The following is a 16223-nucleotide window of genomic DNA, read 5'->3' as shown; positions in this document are numbered from 1 at the left end:
AAAAAGTAGGCTCATAAAAAAATTTTAATCAAATACTCTTTTTAGAAGTATCAGTAAAATTTTAACGAGAAAAAAAAATCAAATTTTCTTAAAAAGAGTTAATTCTTATTCCCAGCTTGAAGAAGATTTCAAATTTTTTTAAATTTTGAGTTGGTTAGATAGACGCGGAGTTGAAGCTATAAAATCTGCGTCAGTTTTCTTCACTACCTTGACAGGTTGCTGTTGATACAGGTTTTTTTGTGTTGGGCAATATAAAAAAAGGTTCTAGTTTTATCTATTAATGAGCTGAAGGTTTGCCTGTTTTTACAGGACAACACAAAATTTGACTTTAAAGCATAAAATTTCAATATTCTACTTAATAACTGGACGGAAAAAAATTATATATATGATACGCGAAAGTTTGGTTTTATATTTAGGAGACTGACTGAATGATATTTTCCGAACTCTGGTTTTAATTGTTAACTGAATAAAATGATGATGATTTTTCAAATTTTACTATTAATATAACTTACAAAAAATGCTAAGTAAATTGAAGTTGTACGCTTTCACTTTTATGTTAATAAGTACTTAATAAATATCAAATATAGTCTTCCCATTTTATTTTTATTGCATTAGTAGTTCGAGGCATGTAATGAAAACATTCTCTTCGCTCATCTGAAAGTGCTTATGTTGTTTGTCCTGCAGTCACATCCTCAACTAACTTTTTTTAGTTTCCAGTTATTATATCTTAAAAATCCAGAAACTACTGCTTCAAAACTGATATAGTTCTGTTTTGGAGTAGAATTCAACAATCGAATGTTTTCAAAGACAAATATGTGTCTAATTTACTAATCAACAAAATTTCCGTCAAACTTCGGAAAAAACTTTCTCAAGTATTCGAAAGCTACTGAAGTTCCATCCAGTTTTTGAACAAATTGTTTCATCAACTTAATGTGCAGATGTGTCATCAACAATTTTTCGCTCCTTCATGATTTACTGAGAGAGCTATTGGAAGTCCGTTAATTAATAGAAGTAAAGTTTCTTACGAACACAAAGTGTGCCAATTTCCTTTTATTGCTGTAAAAACAAAATTCACCGCGTCTTGTGAAAAACCTGCTGAAAATTCCTGCCTATATAGCTGATTTGTGATATTAACATCAACAAGCAAATTCTTCTATTTTAAGCGAAAGCCTAGAAGCTTTTTAGCAAATTTATATCTGTTATCGTTATCGTTAAAATCTTCTGTAGTGATAAGATGGTGTTTTGGTTTTTCTGGTGTAGGTAAAAAATTAAAATTACTTTCAATAGAATTTTCTGTAATAATGTTTTCGGTAGTTCAAGTATTTGTCTTGATAGGTCGTAGGCGATTGAAGCAGATGGTCATGGTATTCGATAGGTTTTGCATTTTTACCTCAACGTCTTTAATCGGAATCACAATGCAAAAGTAGCAGTCGATGATGTGGTCTCATCAGATCCTTCCTATTGCAAATTTCATAGACCTCTTCTCACATCGATACGAACTTATCTAAACTTATATAAACATAGTAAGAAATAAGTTTAATATATTAAATTCGTGGCTAAGTAAGAATTGAATACCTTTCAACCATCTTTTACAATAACTAAATTATGTTTAATACGTTAACACAGAACGTTAGATGTCCTTACTCCGTATTTCACTGCTTAAACTTTAGTAAATAGTAGACATACATGACAATATACATCGCCATCACCATATTTTCCGTAACGGATTTTATAGACATATAAAACGCCGGATCATTGTTTATGACTCAAGTGACATCTTGAGGTACTATATGAACGTTAGAACCACACAAAAATCGAATGGTGTTTTTGAATAATAAAAATAATCAACAATTCATATCTCTCCCTTTCATAAATGGTTTGTCATAACAATTCCAGCATTTATTCCAAAAATGTGATTTGTAAGTTTGCAACAAACCTAATAACCTATTGTCAAAACACTTTTCTATGGCAGAATCAATAACAAAAAAATCAAAGAAGAGAAATATTGTTTATGAAATTTTTTTAATAACTATGAAGCTACATATATTGGCCAAACAAGGCAATACCTGGAAAATAGAATAAATAATCACAAATATGACAAAAAATGCCACAGCTGCAGCAAAATATAAAAAAGAAAAAAAAACAAAGAGCAATTTAAAAAAGAGAGGATTTTAGAAAATGATAGCAATTCAAAAATCTTCTTGCATAAATGATAAAAAGACGCAAATAAGCTCAATACCATTTATGTCCCATTGATTACAAATGCAACCGTATTTCAATTGTGTTGGTCATATTGTGATGATTCAAATAAAATATATGAATATAGTTTTCAATTGAATAATAACATGTTTAAAGATTTAAAAGTGCAATAAAAATTGACGAATGATACTTTGGGTGAGTTAGATGTAACTTTTATTCTTTGTTTTATATAGTTCACAATATTATTAGTATATCACAAAAGCAAACTTCATAAAAAGAAAAAAATAATTCTTTTCTAATTTTGCGCAAAATTAATCTATAAAGAACAATAATTATTAAAGAGTTTTCCTCGAGCTAGCATATATAAATTTTCGTAATATACAAGAGGTCTTCTGAAAAAGTATATGATAATTAGAAGTTGATAGATCAGTAGTTTGAAAATTCCATTGTAAACGAATATATCAATAGAAAAAACTGTCGGGTTATATTTATTGAAATTTTCCGTTGAATCCATTGTGGAATTTGCTGTTTGGTAAGCGAAGTTGACGATATCTCTAACAAATTGTGAATTGAAGATAAATTCTTCAATTGTAAAAGCTGACTTACTCAGCTCCATCTGAATTTCTTGATATTTAGTTACATTTATTAGATTTTTCTTTGTTTTGAGCACCTATCTATTCAATGATAAAATGATAACCGTTTAACAAAATGACAATTATTGATGCGCCAATGCAAGACCAAAACAAAGACCGCTTTGGTCTTTGTCATGGACTTGGTCGTGCAGCCTCATATATGGTCTTGGTCTTGCATAGTCCAGTCTTGGTCTTAGTCTTGCTGCAAAATACTTGCAGGTCTGTTAAAAGCATTTTGAAATATATCAAAATGTAAGAATCTAAGAGAATATATTATTTACACCAATGGCGCCCGTATGGGATGTGCAATGTGTATTTTTGGAATGGTAGTTAAATGAATTTATGCAAATGAAATTAAAATTATTAGCATTCATAGTCGACTCTAGCTGAAATCTATGATGAAATTAGTTTCTGATTTTGTAAGAAGCAAGAAACATTATTGAATAAATGGAAAAAAGTGAGGCTGCAAGAGTCTTGCAGACCGATCCTAATCTTGAATAAGTCTTACACAACTCAGTATTGGTCTTGGTATTGGTCTTGGTCTTGCATTTTTTGACCAAAGACCAAAACCAAGACCAGTCACGCTTATCACTAAAACAATTTTCCGTCAACTCGGAAAGCTGTAACTCAGTGATAATTGCTAAAATGACGTTTTCAGTTCACTAATAAATAGAAAACTAGTAAAATCAGTTGAGCGTATTTATGGTTCCTTACAACAAACGGAGATGAATGTTGTCTTATGTAAGCTGTCCTAGCTTCCAAAAGGAATTTGAATGAATTCAGATACTAATTTATAATTATGCTATGTGATGAGATTTGATCTAAAAAATACTTATTTCATATTTTAATAAATTCAAAGTTTCGGGTTATTAATTTTGTTGAAAAAATTGATTAACCTCCATATCGCAGTTAATTACTCGAAACAAAAAGTAAGTAGAAAAAAATATAGATGAAGTATGTTAATTGATTGTGTGAATATATTTCAATTACCGTTCAAAATTCAAACATTCAAAATATTAAATTCCGGAACCGTAATTCTATGGGAACATAACTTTTCAAACAAACTCTTTGCTCAAATTTTTTCCCTTAGTTATTATCGCCAGACAAACACACATTCTACTATATATATTTTTCCATTTATAGGTTAGTTTCCATAATAGTAACTATGGGTAAAAACGAAGAATTTGTTATTTCTGGAATATCTGGTAGGTTTCCCGAATGTTATAATGTAGAGCAATTCAAGGACGCTCTACTCATTGGAAAGGATTTGATAACAGACGACGAAAGACGTTACCCTGCAGGTGAATTGATTTTAGAACAAAAAATAATTTTACAACTGAACATGTTGATTATATTAAGTATTTTTCATTGTACGCGTTATTCAATATCAATTTATTGCTTCCTTAAATATTAGTAGTAAAAATAATTTTTATTGAAACTAAAGTTGCGTTTGTCTCTATAATTCTCTCATTACTATTTAAATCTACTTTTCTATTGGTAACTTGCACTTTCAGGCAGATTAAATGACAATATATGTTTGGAGAACTCAAACTCCTCTCTATTCTTCGATATAATGCCGGACTGACCAATACTTTTTTGCATGCAGTGTACCATCTTAGAGAGTCGTAGAAGTCTACCGCCGTGCCGAGAAGATGGCTTAAAACCTCTCAAATGATTCTTCAATTCAGGGAATAGATGATCCCTAGGGGCCAAGTCGGGGCTGTAAGCAGGGTGTGAGATAGTATTTCATCCAATCTCGTAGACGAAGTAGAAACAATCAAAATTATTCCTAACAGTTATAGAAGCATGTGAATTTAATGAAAAAAAAGTCAATGGTTTATGTTATTAAAGAACACTTCTATTAGTTGAATAAATAGATATTTAACCGGTCTCGTGCTATAGAGCATTAATCGCAAATCAACAAGTACACCCAGCAATTAACTACGAAAAGACGAATTAATTTCTCTGTATATCTCAATTAGATGTTTTAGTTACTTCAAGTTGTGCTATTTTTGTTACTAAAGTTAATAATTCAATTAATACAGTCGAAAAAGTGAACATAATTAGTCTTTTGAAGTCCCAAAAATACACATAAGGAGTTTTATCAATTTCTTTTAAATATGTATTATCGATAACATAGAAATCACGAGATTGTCAAAGTCCTCACCTGAATTCAAAATTGCTAATATCATGGAAACAATTATTGAATATTTCACATGTCAACGTACCACTACAATTTTAAAACTCTCCTTTTCTGTCTTTTCCAAAACGTCAATTTACTATATACCATTCCATTTCATAATTATTTTTTTAACTTGGTTTGATTTACTTTCAAATTATTCCAGGTTTAAACATTGTTCCAAAGAGGTCTGGTAAAATTCCCGAAGTGGAGAAATTCGATGCCTCTTTCTTTGGTGTTATCCCAAAACAAGCTGAAGTTATGGACCCCCACCACAGAATTCTTTTAGAAACAACTTTTGAAGCTATAGTGGACGCTGGGCTCAATCCAAAAGAACTTCGAGGAAGTAAGACAGGTAATATTCATCAATGAATCTTAACAATTTTCATCCAGTTTCTCACAAAAATATGAAGAATTATATCATATAATATCTAGCACAGATAATAACTCTTAATATAAAAGTGACTGTATAAAAGTTATATTATCTACACAATTTGAAGTATCTGTAGTAATCTGTTGTAATGGATCATGTTTCTTTAAACCGCCATTATTCTAGAAAAACCAGAACTGATACCTTTATACAAAAAAACTTATTTTCGCAAAAGTTAGATTTATTTTATTTCTTGCTTTTTTTTAAGTTCTTGCAATAAACATAACTTGAGCTATATTTACTGGGAACAGTAGATCTTTATTGCTCTAGTGCAATAAATATTCATTGCACTCATCTGTCATTATAATACAGATATTTCTAATCAAGACTAACATAAACAATCATATGAGAGAAGTATTCAAACCCTTTTCTTTGAGATTGTAAAACGATTCAAAGAATTGCGGATTTTATTTTATTATCAATCAATTTTTTTATGTTTTGGATTACGAAATTACTAGAAAATTCAATTTTTATCTATGATGCCATATGATTGCAACTTATAAACACAAAGGTAAATGCCTCAAACATACGCGATCACGATTACTATGATTTTAATAATGCAAATCTGCAGTTCTAGAAATGTCAATCAAACTTTTTTTCATGAACGTAGAAAAAATTTTGAATGCAACTCGTGCAAAAAGTGATTATTGCACTGGACGTGATGTCAAACACTTTTTGCACTTGTTGCATAAATAACTATTATTTGTTAGTAAAGATATTAATCACTACAATGATTTCAGGAGTATTTGTTGGAATCAGCATGTATAAAGGAAATGTGACAGCAAATGAAACCCATAACGAATATTTCTTCATCATAACATCACCATACCATGCAGCTAATAGAATATCATATTGCTTCGATTTGAAGGGACCCAGTATTGCAGTAGATACTGCTTGTTCTGGATCATTATATGCGTTTACATTAGCATATGATAAACTAAGATTAGGTGAAATTGACAATGCAATCGTATGTGCCGCTAACATAAATTTCAATCCAGTTGAATCCTCCAATTTCATTCAGTTGAATGTGCTCAATCCGGAAGGTAACAGTCAAGTTTTTAATAGGGATAGAAAAGGATTTGTTCGGTCAGAAGTCGTTTCCAGCGTTTTGTTGCAAAAAAAGAGCAACTGTCGAAGGATGTATGCGACGGTTGTGGGAGCGAAGACCAACACTGATGGTTACAAAGTTGAAGGCTTGACTTATCCATATTTTAGAATGCAAACACAATTGATTAAAGAGTTATATGCTGAATGCAATATTTCTCCAAACGATTTTTCGTACTTAGAAATGCATGGAACTGGTAAGTATTGTATTAATGCCAATATATTTTCAGCTCATAAATCAACTATTTTGTCAGAGTGTTGGGAGAAAGGAGAATGTTTTATTTTATTTTTCTATGCAGGTACATCTGTTGGAGACTTACAAGAAACTAAAGGAATTCTGGAAGTTTTTTCGGGTAGAAGAAATGAACCTTTATTGGTTGGATCTGTTAAATCAAACATGGGACACTCCGAAATCGGATCTGGAATAGCAAGTTTAACTAAACTTATAATAGCCATGGAAACGGGCACTATACCAGCTACTATTAATGTTGATCCTATGGATCCTCATTTAGCTAAAATTACAGAAGGCACTTTAGAAGTAAGTAGATGAAATTATATGAGAAAAACATCGATTTTGACACAATTTTTTCTTCAAAATTAGATAAAAATTTTCATCCAATACAGATTATCAACAGAACAGTAGGTATTTTAAGCAACTTCAAATATCTTCAAAAAAATTATCCAACAAAACAATTATCTTATTAGTTAACCAGAAAAAACTTATAAACAATAATAAATATAACGACATATTCAAAGTAGTTAATAATGAAGCACTATCAAATATTCTATCAAATAACTTTAGTAGGAAATAATTGAATGTTATTACTAACATTCTGAGAAATGTGACCCGAGGTCTACTAATTAGAAGAATTATGATTTTTGCAATTTTTCCTAAGAATTTTGTCCAGCGTTCTGAGTAAAAAGTTGATTAAAATATACAATTTGTCTATTTGGGTTGAAAACCTGAAATTTTCTTCATTAGAGAACGTTTAGACAAAAAATACCGGGACACATCAAAGTATCAACAACGCTGGTACGCTACGATGATTGTATCCAAAATTTTTTAATGGAAAGTTTCATTCATTATGGAAAATATAAATGAAATGATGAATTCTTAAAAAAGAAATATGAGGGTATAAGAAGGATATAAGGTATAAGGGCCTAACAAATCAGACAATCGCAGAAGAAATAACCAATTTGAGATTTTGAAACAAAAATAATCGATTTCTCCATTTATTAAATTTTTTAACAGCTTGTAAGAATAGAAAATATAAGAATGAAACTAAAAATTATAGAAAAATTTATCAAGTTAATGTATTACAGTAATCACTCAAATAATTTTATGGTATTCAAATGTTATGATTTGAAGTGACGATGTTTATTTGTTAGCCATAAAAAGTGAAATCATTTTGGAATTCACTTGATGAATTGCTTGAAATTTGGAATTTGGAAAATTGGTGCCAAGTTTTATTTACTGATGAGACCAGAATCAGTCTAAGAGGTCCAAATGGACGTAATCAAATTCGAAGACGGCGAGGAGAAAGATTTGCGCAGTCTTGTATCATTCCCAGGGAGCCATTCCAAAGAGGGCCTATCATGTTTTGGGGAGGAATTTGTTTTGATGCCCGCGCAGTCTCTCTTCCTAGACCCGCCCTTAACCCAGCAAGACACATAACTGATATTCTTGATAATCATTTTGTTCCGTTTGGGTCATTTATTGGTGATGATTTTCATTTAATGCATGATAATTCTGACACACGTTGGGACAGAAGTTCTGATTAACCTAAACAAAAAAGGAATTCATACCCTGGACTGGCCAGAAAGAATTCCAGATATGAATCCTACCGAGCATGTCTGGTACATTTTGAAACGCCGTATTCGTCGCCGAAATCCATCTCCTCAAAATTGAAATAAGCGGCATTCGAGGAATGGGAAAACATACCTCATGAAGTGATACAACACCTAATTGAAAGCATGCCCAGGAGAATGTTAGCAACAATTATATCCAGAGGCTGAAATATACGCTACTAACGTTTCATAAAAAGGAACATTTTTGTTTAGTGTTTGTAAGTTTTATTTTTAAGAAAATTTGGTTTTATTTCTATTTTTTGTTCATTAAAAAGCACTAAAATTACTACACATTTCTTAATATTGCTTCAAAATGATTGAAAAGAAGTTAATCAATAGCAATATCAATTTAAATTTATGAAACAAAAAAATATATTCAGAAATAGGAATGGTGCGTTATTTTTGACCACGAGAGTATTAATCAAAATCTGAATTGCAATAGACCAAACTATTTTTCAATTAAAACCTATCCCAATTGAAATAACTGGTTCTATAAAAGATCAAGATCATTTCGGATACAATTATTAGTATATACATGTATATAGTTTCTTATAATGCTGTAACTATTGAAAATTCCATTCCATTCCAACATACAAATTGCTTTACCGTTAAAACGTTCATTCTACTCTTACCAGATAGTAACAGCCAATAAGAAATTAAAAGAAGGAGTTCTGGGAGTAAATTCATTCGGAATTGGAGGAGCCAACGCTCATGTTGTATTAAAACCAGCGACTGAAAAAATAGCAAAGCCCCGAATTCAGAGAGCTAATCGCTTAGTACAAGTTTCGGGTAGAACAGAAGAAGCTGTCAACACTTTACTTGATGAAATTGAGCAAAACGCTGACGATGAAGAGTTTCTGAGTTTATTAGATGAAATTCATAAAAGTAATGTAGAGGGTTATGATTATAGAGGGTAAGTTGATATATCGAAATTTTTCAATTTTAAAGATAATTGTGATAAAAATAATCTTGTTTCTACATTCTTTCCAATTGCCATTTAATGACTATAAAATGTATATCATGATTAGATTCGATTTATTGAAATTATACACACATACTAGACAATTTTTTGTATTATAATTGATTGAGATGAGGGAAATTATCAACCAATACCTCTCAACCGTGCGGAAATAATGGATTTCATGTCCTGTTTCATGAAGTGAGAAGCTTCAGAATTTTTTATGCGTTCCGCTGAGAGTCAATATGGGCATTTCATGTAGATCTGCGAGACCGTTTTGTTACTTCGCGTCGAAATAGTTAAGCTTCAAGATTCTGATTAAGTACACAAGATGGTCGTAGAAAGATGGAGATAACACCCTATCAATCACTCCACTGTCTTATCTAAAAGAGCGTCAACAAGTAGTTTTTGCAAGAAAAGGCAAGACCACATACTGCATGCCAAACTATGATGTTTTTTTAGAAAGCTGGCACTTATGTTTTTCCCGTGGCCACCCCAGATACTACATTTAAATCCTATCGAACGATCCCCACTCACCAAGAGCTGTAGTAAATTCAAGAATGTAAAGTTGCTTGAAACGATTAACCACAAGCAAATACCGATTACTTTCATTTGTTGAAGTAAAGACGTATCCAGGAGTGTATTCGTCGCCAATCACATCCATTATTTTAAAATTACATTTCGATAGAATCTCTTGAAAATTTATAGCAAATTTCATTCTTGGTGTTAGGTTATGTAGTTACTGTTTCCACCTTCTTCTGTATAATCAATAATTCCTCGACTCTTCATATTTTTGCTTTAAATTAATGTTAATTGATAATAAACATTCTATTCAATTATTGTCAATTATCATTTCTAATATTTTCGTTTCCTAATGTACTTTTTGGGTTCAAGTATTGTATAATATTGTTTAGATACTATTTGTTATAATCTGCTATTTTCAAAAATTTTTAGAAGCATAAGCCATCTTGTTTTCTTTTCAGTTATTTCCTATAATGATCCTTTCGATTTGTTTTTTGTACATGGGATTAATAATTTTCTTCGTTAGATCTATATTTAAATTCAATTTGGGACACACCCCTGGAATCCAGACTCTGGCACTGCACTCTTTCAATAAAAGATAAGATTTATCTCTCATTTGTCAATTTTTTCTAAGAAATGCAATTTAATTTAAACATATTGTTTTTTTGGTAATGTAGATACACTATACTAGGAAACAGTCGAATTAGAGAAATATCAAAATATTCATCGGAGAAACGACCCATTTGGTTCATCTTCTCCGGTGCAGGAAGTCAATGGATAAATATGGGTTTGGATTTGATGCATATAGAAGTATTCAAAAATACCATCGATCGTTGTGCTAAAGCTGTTGAGCCATATGGAGTAGATTTGATGGGAACCTTAAAGGATGCATCTGGTGAGGTATTCAAAAATTGCACACCGACTTTAACTGCTATTGCGTCCGTTTCGGTGGCTTTAGTGGATTTATTAACCTCTTTGGGTATTAAAGCTGATTATACTGCGGGACACTCTTTAGGTGAAATAGGTAAGCATGTCGAATGTTATGAGCTGAAAATACTCCTTCTTCAATCGGTACTTTATTATGTTTTGCAATAAAATCTCTTGTTATAAAAAAACAATATTCATGTTTGGTGACTCAGTGGCTCAGTAGATGGAACCATGGAGAAGTACATGCATTCCTATAATACTAATAAAACTACATATATCAAATTTCAGCCCCATCTGGAATTAAAAATAGAATTAAAAGTAAAAAACTAGCGAGTATAATTACCAATGGAAGTATTTACAAATTTTATTTACTTTTCGTGGTAAATTTTCGATCTCATGTAATATATAAATATACTTTTTTCTTGTCTCTCCTAAATATCTAGAAAATCCCCATGGTCGCCTACAAATCAGGTTATTGAGGCTCTCCAGAATGAAGAAAGCAGGCGCTGCTGGCTGTAAAACAACGTTTTTTACGACCTTTCCATCCTTGAGCTGAAACAACTTGACAAATTCCGAGAATGTGTAACGCAGTCTCCTCTATTTCACAGAAATGGCAGTCAAAATCAGCGGCCCTGTTTGTATAACCAGCTTTTGTGTGTCCTATAATTACGCTCACTAGAATTTTTGCCTCGTCTCTACTCAGCTGTATAATTAAAGCCTTACAATATGACGAGTTTCCTTCACTTACAAAGTTTTTTGTAACGATATGACCGAAGCTATACCTCTATGTTTCTTGATTGCCATTGAGTCCTCTTGACTGCCAACTTATTAAGTACATTGTAGCACTCCATAATCAGGTTTTATTTCTGTAGTACTGTGTCATTCCTGATGCTATACTGCCTTTGCAGATGTGCATACTATTGTATTTTTCATCTGTGTAGCAAACAAGATCAAGATAAGTGTAGCCTCCAGCGCAATCTACATAATAGAGGCGTAAATTTGTAATAGCGGTATATCTTCTTCACACCTTTTGCACATTTCAACTCCAGCTAGTTAGCCACATATTTTTGTGATCCTTACCTTTAATGTAACTTTTCTTATTTGAAATGACTTAGTAAGTAACTAAGCTTTTTACACTAAATAGAGGGATCAGTGCTCCTCAACTAGGCGAAATTATTTGCGAACATTTCTCATTAGGTTTTGGACGACTTGAAATACATTTTGCGTATTTTTCTACAAATTCTACGTCGTCATTTTCCCTTAATTTCGGCTTAGCACTCTCTGTCATTCCCTTGCGTGACAAAAGTGCCCAAAAATCTTCAATTGGACGGGCCTAAGGTAAATTAGTATCTTGTTATTTTAATGTAGCTAATTTTAAGTTGACTTTGCATACTAGCAGTCTGGCTGAAACATTCTATACTCTTCCATTTTATTTGTATAAAAACCACCGTTTCCTTTCATCATTCATAACAATGATTCGCTCATTAACAAAATGTATTCGACAGTATTGTATTCGGCTCTGTCTTTTGCTCGTCTTGCTAGTCTTTCTGCTCTTTCTAGTGAGAAAGTTCTTGGTTTTCTACCATTTGGGAGGTTCAGTCTTGGTATTTCTTCTTCACATTCGGCTATAGCACGGTAAATGTTCTTGCGTGAAATATTTTGGTTTTGAAAAATGCGAACTGTGAGACTTAGTGATTGATCAAGCCAAAATATAGATGCTACTACTTATTTCCAATTTATACGAAAGAGATTTTCATGCAACTGACATAAAAATGGACATGTCTAATTGATGTCAAGATAAAGAATAATTTTTTGTTAACGAATTGATTAGTCGAGTTCGTCAACACTAGGACCGTCCTAGATCGCACGAGACGGTAAACCAGGGATACGACGACCTTCAATAAGACCTCCAAAAAGATGGATGGGTTCATGGACATCAACATCTCAAGGATGACAAGCTGGAAAATATAGGTCTAAGGCCTACAATACGTTGGAATTTGAAACTATGAAGTTGGAACTTGGAATGTTTGTTTTGCGAAAAAACATCATCAAGGCTAAAAATGTTGGGAATAATTTTGGGATTATAGGGGCATTTCAGAGGAATAAAAAATATATAGTAAATATATAGATTACATTTGAATCAAACGTTACATCACAGTGAAGAATAAAAAAACAAATTATAATACATATTTCAATTTTGATGCTTAAGTTAAGCATGATTTTAGAGGTAGAAACGGTAGAAAAAAGCTTGTTGGTCACGAAAGAATTTTGTATTTTAAAAAATCTTGTATGAATTGTCACACGAATACAATATTCAATAAAAAGCGTTCCAGATATGTAATTTGTATTGATCATAAAAATCTATAAGTGAACCTAGCATCGCTATAGTGAAGAATATATTTCTGAGAATCGTAATTTGAATCCGGATACATATTTTTGTGATTTTAGGTACCAAATTTATTCATTCTATTAATCAAATCTTTTCATAACAGATATAATCAAATTTCAACTAGTAGTCGGTAGAATTTTATCAAACTTCTGGTGTAGACATGAGAATCGGTATATTCTAAGGTATTTTTACTATTGCATTTCAAATATTTCTTACAGGATGTGCCTATATTAATGGCGATATAACTCCAGAGCAAGCGGCGTTAATGGCATTCGCCAGAGGATATGCTTTAGAGAAAACCATAAGACCAAGCTGCCAAATGGCAGCTATTGGACTCTCCATTGAAGAATTAACAAAAATACTACCAAAAGATATGTACATAGCTTGTATCAATGGCAAAACGAGCATTACGATTTCCGGTCTGGAACAGCCAGTAAAAGAATTTGTCCAAAAACTAAGCGGACAAGGAATTTTTGCGCGACTAGTGGACACATCGAACATAGCATTTCATTCACCATATTTAATGGGTGCCGAAAGTCACTTGAACGAGTTCCTACATAATGTATTAGTAAACCCACAACCTAGATCCAGTAAGTGGATATCAACTTGCGTGCCCCCTGAGAGACGAAACGAAGAGTGGGCGCAACTAAATTGTGCTCAATATCAAGCATTCAACTATAGAAATCCAGTACGATTCGATTATGTATATCCACAAATACAAAAAAATGCGATAGTAATTGAAATATCCCCACATGCATTACTGCAACCTATTTTGAAACGGGAGATGGAACCTGAAAACACCTTGATTGGCTTGATGAATAAGAATACCACGAACCATGAGGGGCATCTACTTCAAGCAATTGGAAAGTGAGTCCTTGTTTTATTAAAATTCATTTAATCAATGTCTTTCTGTATTAATAATGTCATTGAACTAATTGATTATCAATTTGAAGCAGTACACCACCATCATATTTTTTGATGAAAGTCCCACTTTCTAAGTTGTAAGCATGGTTGCATCTGGAGAAACATATTTTTTCACTATTATGATGAGAGTTTTAACTTATATAGCAATTTTCAGATTTAATCGATTGATTTATGGTGCTTTTCGGCTCAGATTTCTTCGAACCTTTTAGAAACTTTCATTCAGACTTATTACTCGTTTCATAAATTCGTGATATAGTATATTTTTTCACAAGGAAAGTGTATTCGGTGTATTTTGAAAAATAAGAGAATATACCTCTCAAAAATTTTAAAATGTAAGATGACCCTAGCCGTAGAATATTTTTAAATTTCGTACACTAACAGGTATAATCTCTCACACTTCGAGAAATTCTGTTCGCTACGTAGCAGATTCTACACGTTATATCCTCTGCTAAACTTAGTGCCTTAAGGTGTCTATGCGGCGGCAATAGTTAAATAAATCTCGTCTATTGTTAGTATTCGTAATTTTTTCTTATTTAGGTTAATATAGCTAATACAACTTATTTAGTTTCACCTAAAGTGTTAACCAAAGGAATCTTCAATACTAATTTTTTTATGAAAAAATTCAATCATTAACTGTTATTAGGAAGCAGGCCCTTTCCTTCTGAAAGATGAATCAAAATTATAGATATTTTTTAATACAGAAACGAGAAATCCCAATAGGTATTGCTTATTCCATTTTAAATTTGATTATGATGTATCAAAAGCCGAAAAAGTTATCACCTTCGTTAATAATTAATGTATTACCTGCCACCTGAAAACAGGACTAATATTGTAAAACAATTTTACTGGGAATTATATGTACTGTGGACTCGTAAACTCCTTACTACAAACTGTAAACCGAAAGTTTTTTGTTACGTTTAGTATAGGTACACGGAATTAATCCATACAATACTAAATACACTAAACTATTTACTATCTACTAAATTATCCACTAACACTCAACTATTCACTATACTTTGCACTTACTTAATACTAAACACTAATATAATTCGTATAAATTCACTGTTTAGTTCACTTTTCACTATTCCATTTTGTTTATTGTGACATAAAATCATTTACTCTCTTTGGCTACTAAATTACCGCTTATTTATATTCAACGCCTTCATAGATACTTAAGGTTCTAGAATTTCGTGAAGAAACAGAAATGCATTATAATAAATTGTTTCTATAAAAACAGTTGCAATATAATGTGAATATCTTATAAAAACCATGCAAAGGATTGTCGCTTCATAAGCGGCGCATTCACCAAATTTATCATTATTTAACAATATCGATCGGTCTATACGAGTATCAGTGAACGGGTTCGTAATATTATATAATGATGTCCATGGCTCGTTTAATTTCCGTTTTCTTTGTATTTGCTCACTCTGCTCGGTATAGTTTCTTTTTTCAAATTGAGATTTGTTATTTTGTAACATCATAATTATATTTGGAAATATCTTTCATCATTTATTTTTCAGGATATTCAATGCTGGTGGTCAACCAAACTTGAGAAACCTTTATAACGAGGTTAAATTTCCTGTAAGCAGAGGAACAAAAATGTTATCACCATTAATAAAATGGGATCATAGCGCTTCATGGTTTGTACCTTTATGGAAAAATCAAGACTATTTCGGAAAAATTGCTACTGTCAATTTAAATAATGAACAGTATTCGTATATGTCAGGGCATAACATCGATGGGAGAATATTAATACCTGCTACAGGTTACGTGGTGAGCGATCATTTTTACCATATCGAACATGTACAGCATTGGTATAACTTTTGTGATATTGAGTTCTGGTCAAATGATACCTAATTTCTAAAAAGTAGTAGTAGCTTATTTCGCTTCCTATGAACTATGATATCAAACCTTCTGCTTTCAAGCACAATTATTCTCCCCTGTTGAATTTTCTTTTGTACTGGAATTAATAGAACCATTGGTGATATCTATATAGAACAAACTGCACCAACAAAAATAAATGCAATGTATCATCTGCATTTCGATAATCAAGTTATCGTCTTCAGAGACACCAAATGTAGTTAACCTTCGATGTACTTATGTGATTGTGA

At 31.8% G+C, this 16223-nt stretch overlaps 2 protein-coding genes across 4 annotated transcripts in view; one reads left to right on the top strand and one right to left on the bottom strand.

Moving 5' to 3' along the window:
• LOC130444516 (RNA-binding protein Musashi homolog Rbp6) overlaps positions 1-16223 on the bottom strand; it is a 1022388-nt gene that overhangs the window by 393427 nt on the left and 612738 nt on the right. The window lies entirely within an intron of this gene.
• Positions 1-16223, top strand: part of LOC130450084 (fatty acid synthase-like) — a 32098-nt gene that overhangs the window by 142 nt on the left and 15733 nt on the right. Inside the window, exons 2-9 of the mRNA XM_056788282.1 lie at positions 3975-4132; positions 5177-5365; positions 6181-6741; positions 6844-7082; positions 9028-9305; positions 10550-10896; positions 13407-14055; positions 15633-15885. Coding sequence (XP_056644260.1) covers positions 3997-4132; positions 5177-5365; positions 6181-6741; positions 6844-7082; positions 9028-9305; positions 10550-10896; positions 13407-14055; positions 15633-15885 — 2652 coding nt within the window. The 5' untranslated portion in view covers positions 3975-3996. The remainder of the gene's footprint in view (positions 1-3974; positions 4133-5176; positions 5366-6180; positions 6742-6843; positions 7083-9027; positions 9306-10549; positions 10897-13406; positions 14056-15632; positions 15886-16223) is intronic.

Source organism: Diorhabda sublineata, chromosome 1 (genome assembly GCF_026230105.1).
Source record: "Diorhabda sublineata isolate icDioSubl1.1 chromosome 1, icDioSubl1.1, whole genome shotgun sequence".
Taxonomy (NCBI): Eukaryota; Metazoa; Arthropoda; class Insecta; order Coleoptera; family Chrysomelidae; genus Diorhabda; species Diorhabda sublineata.
This window is presented reverse-complemented; position numbering and strand designations above follow the sequence as displayed.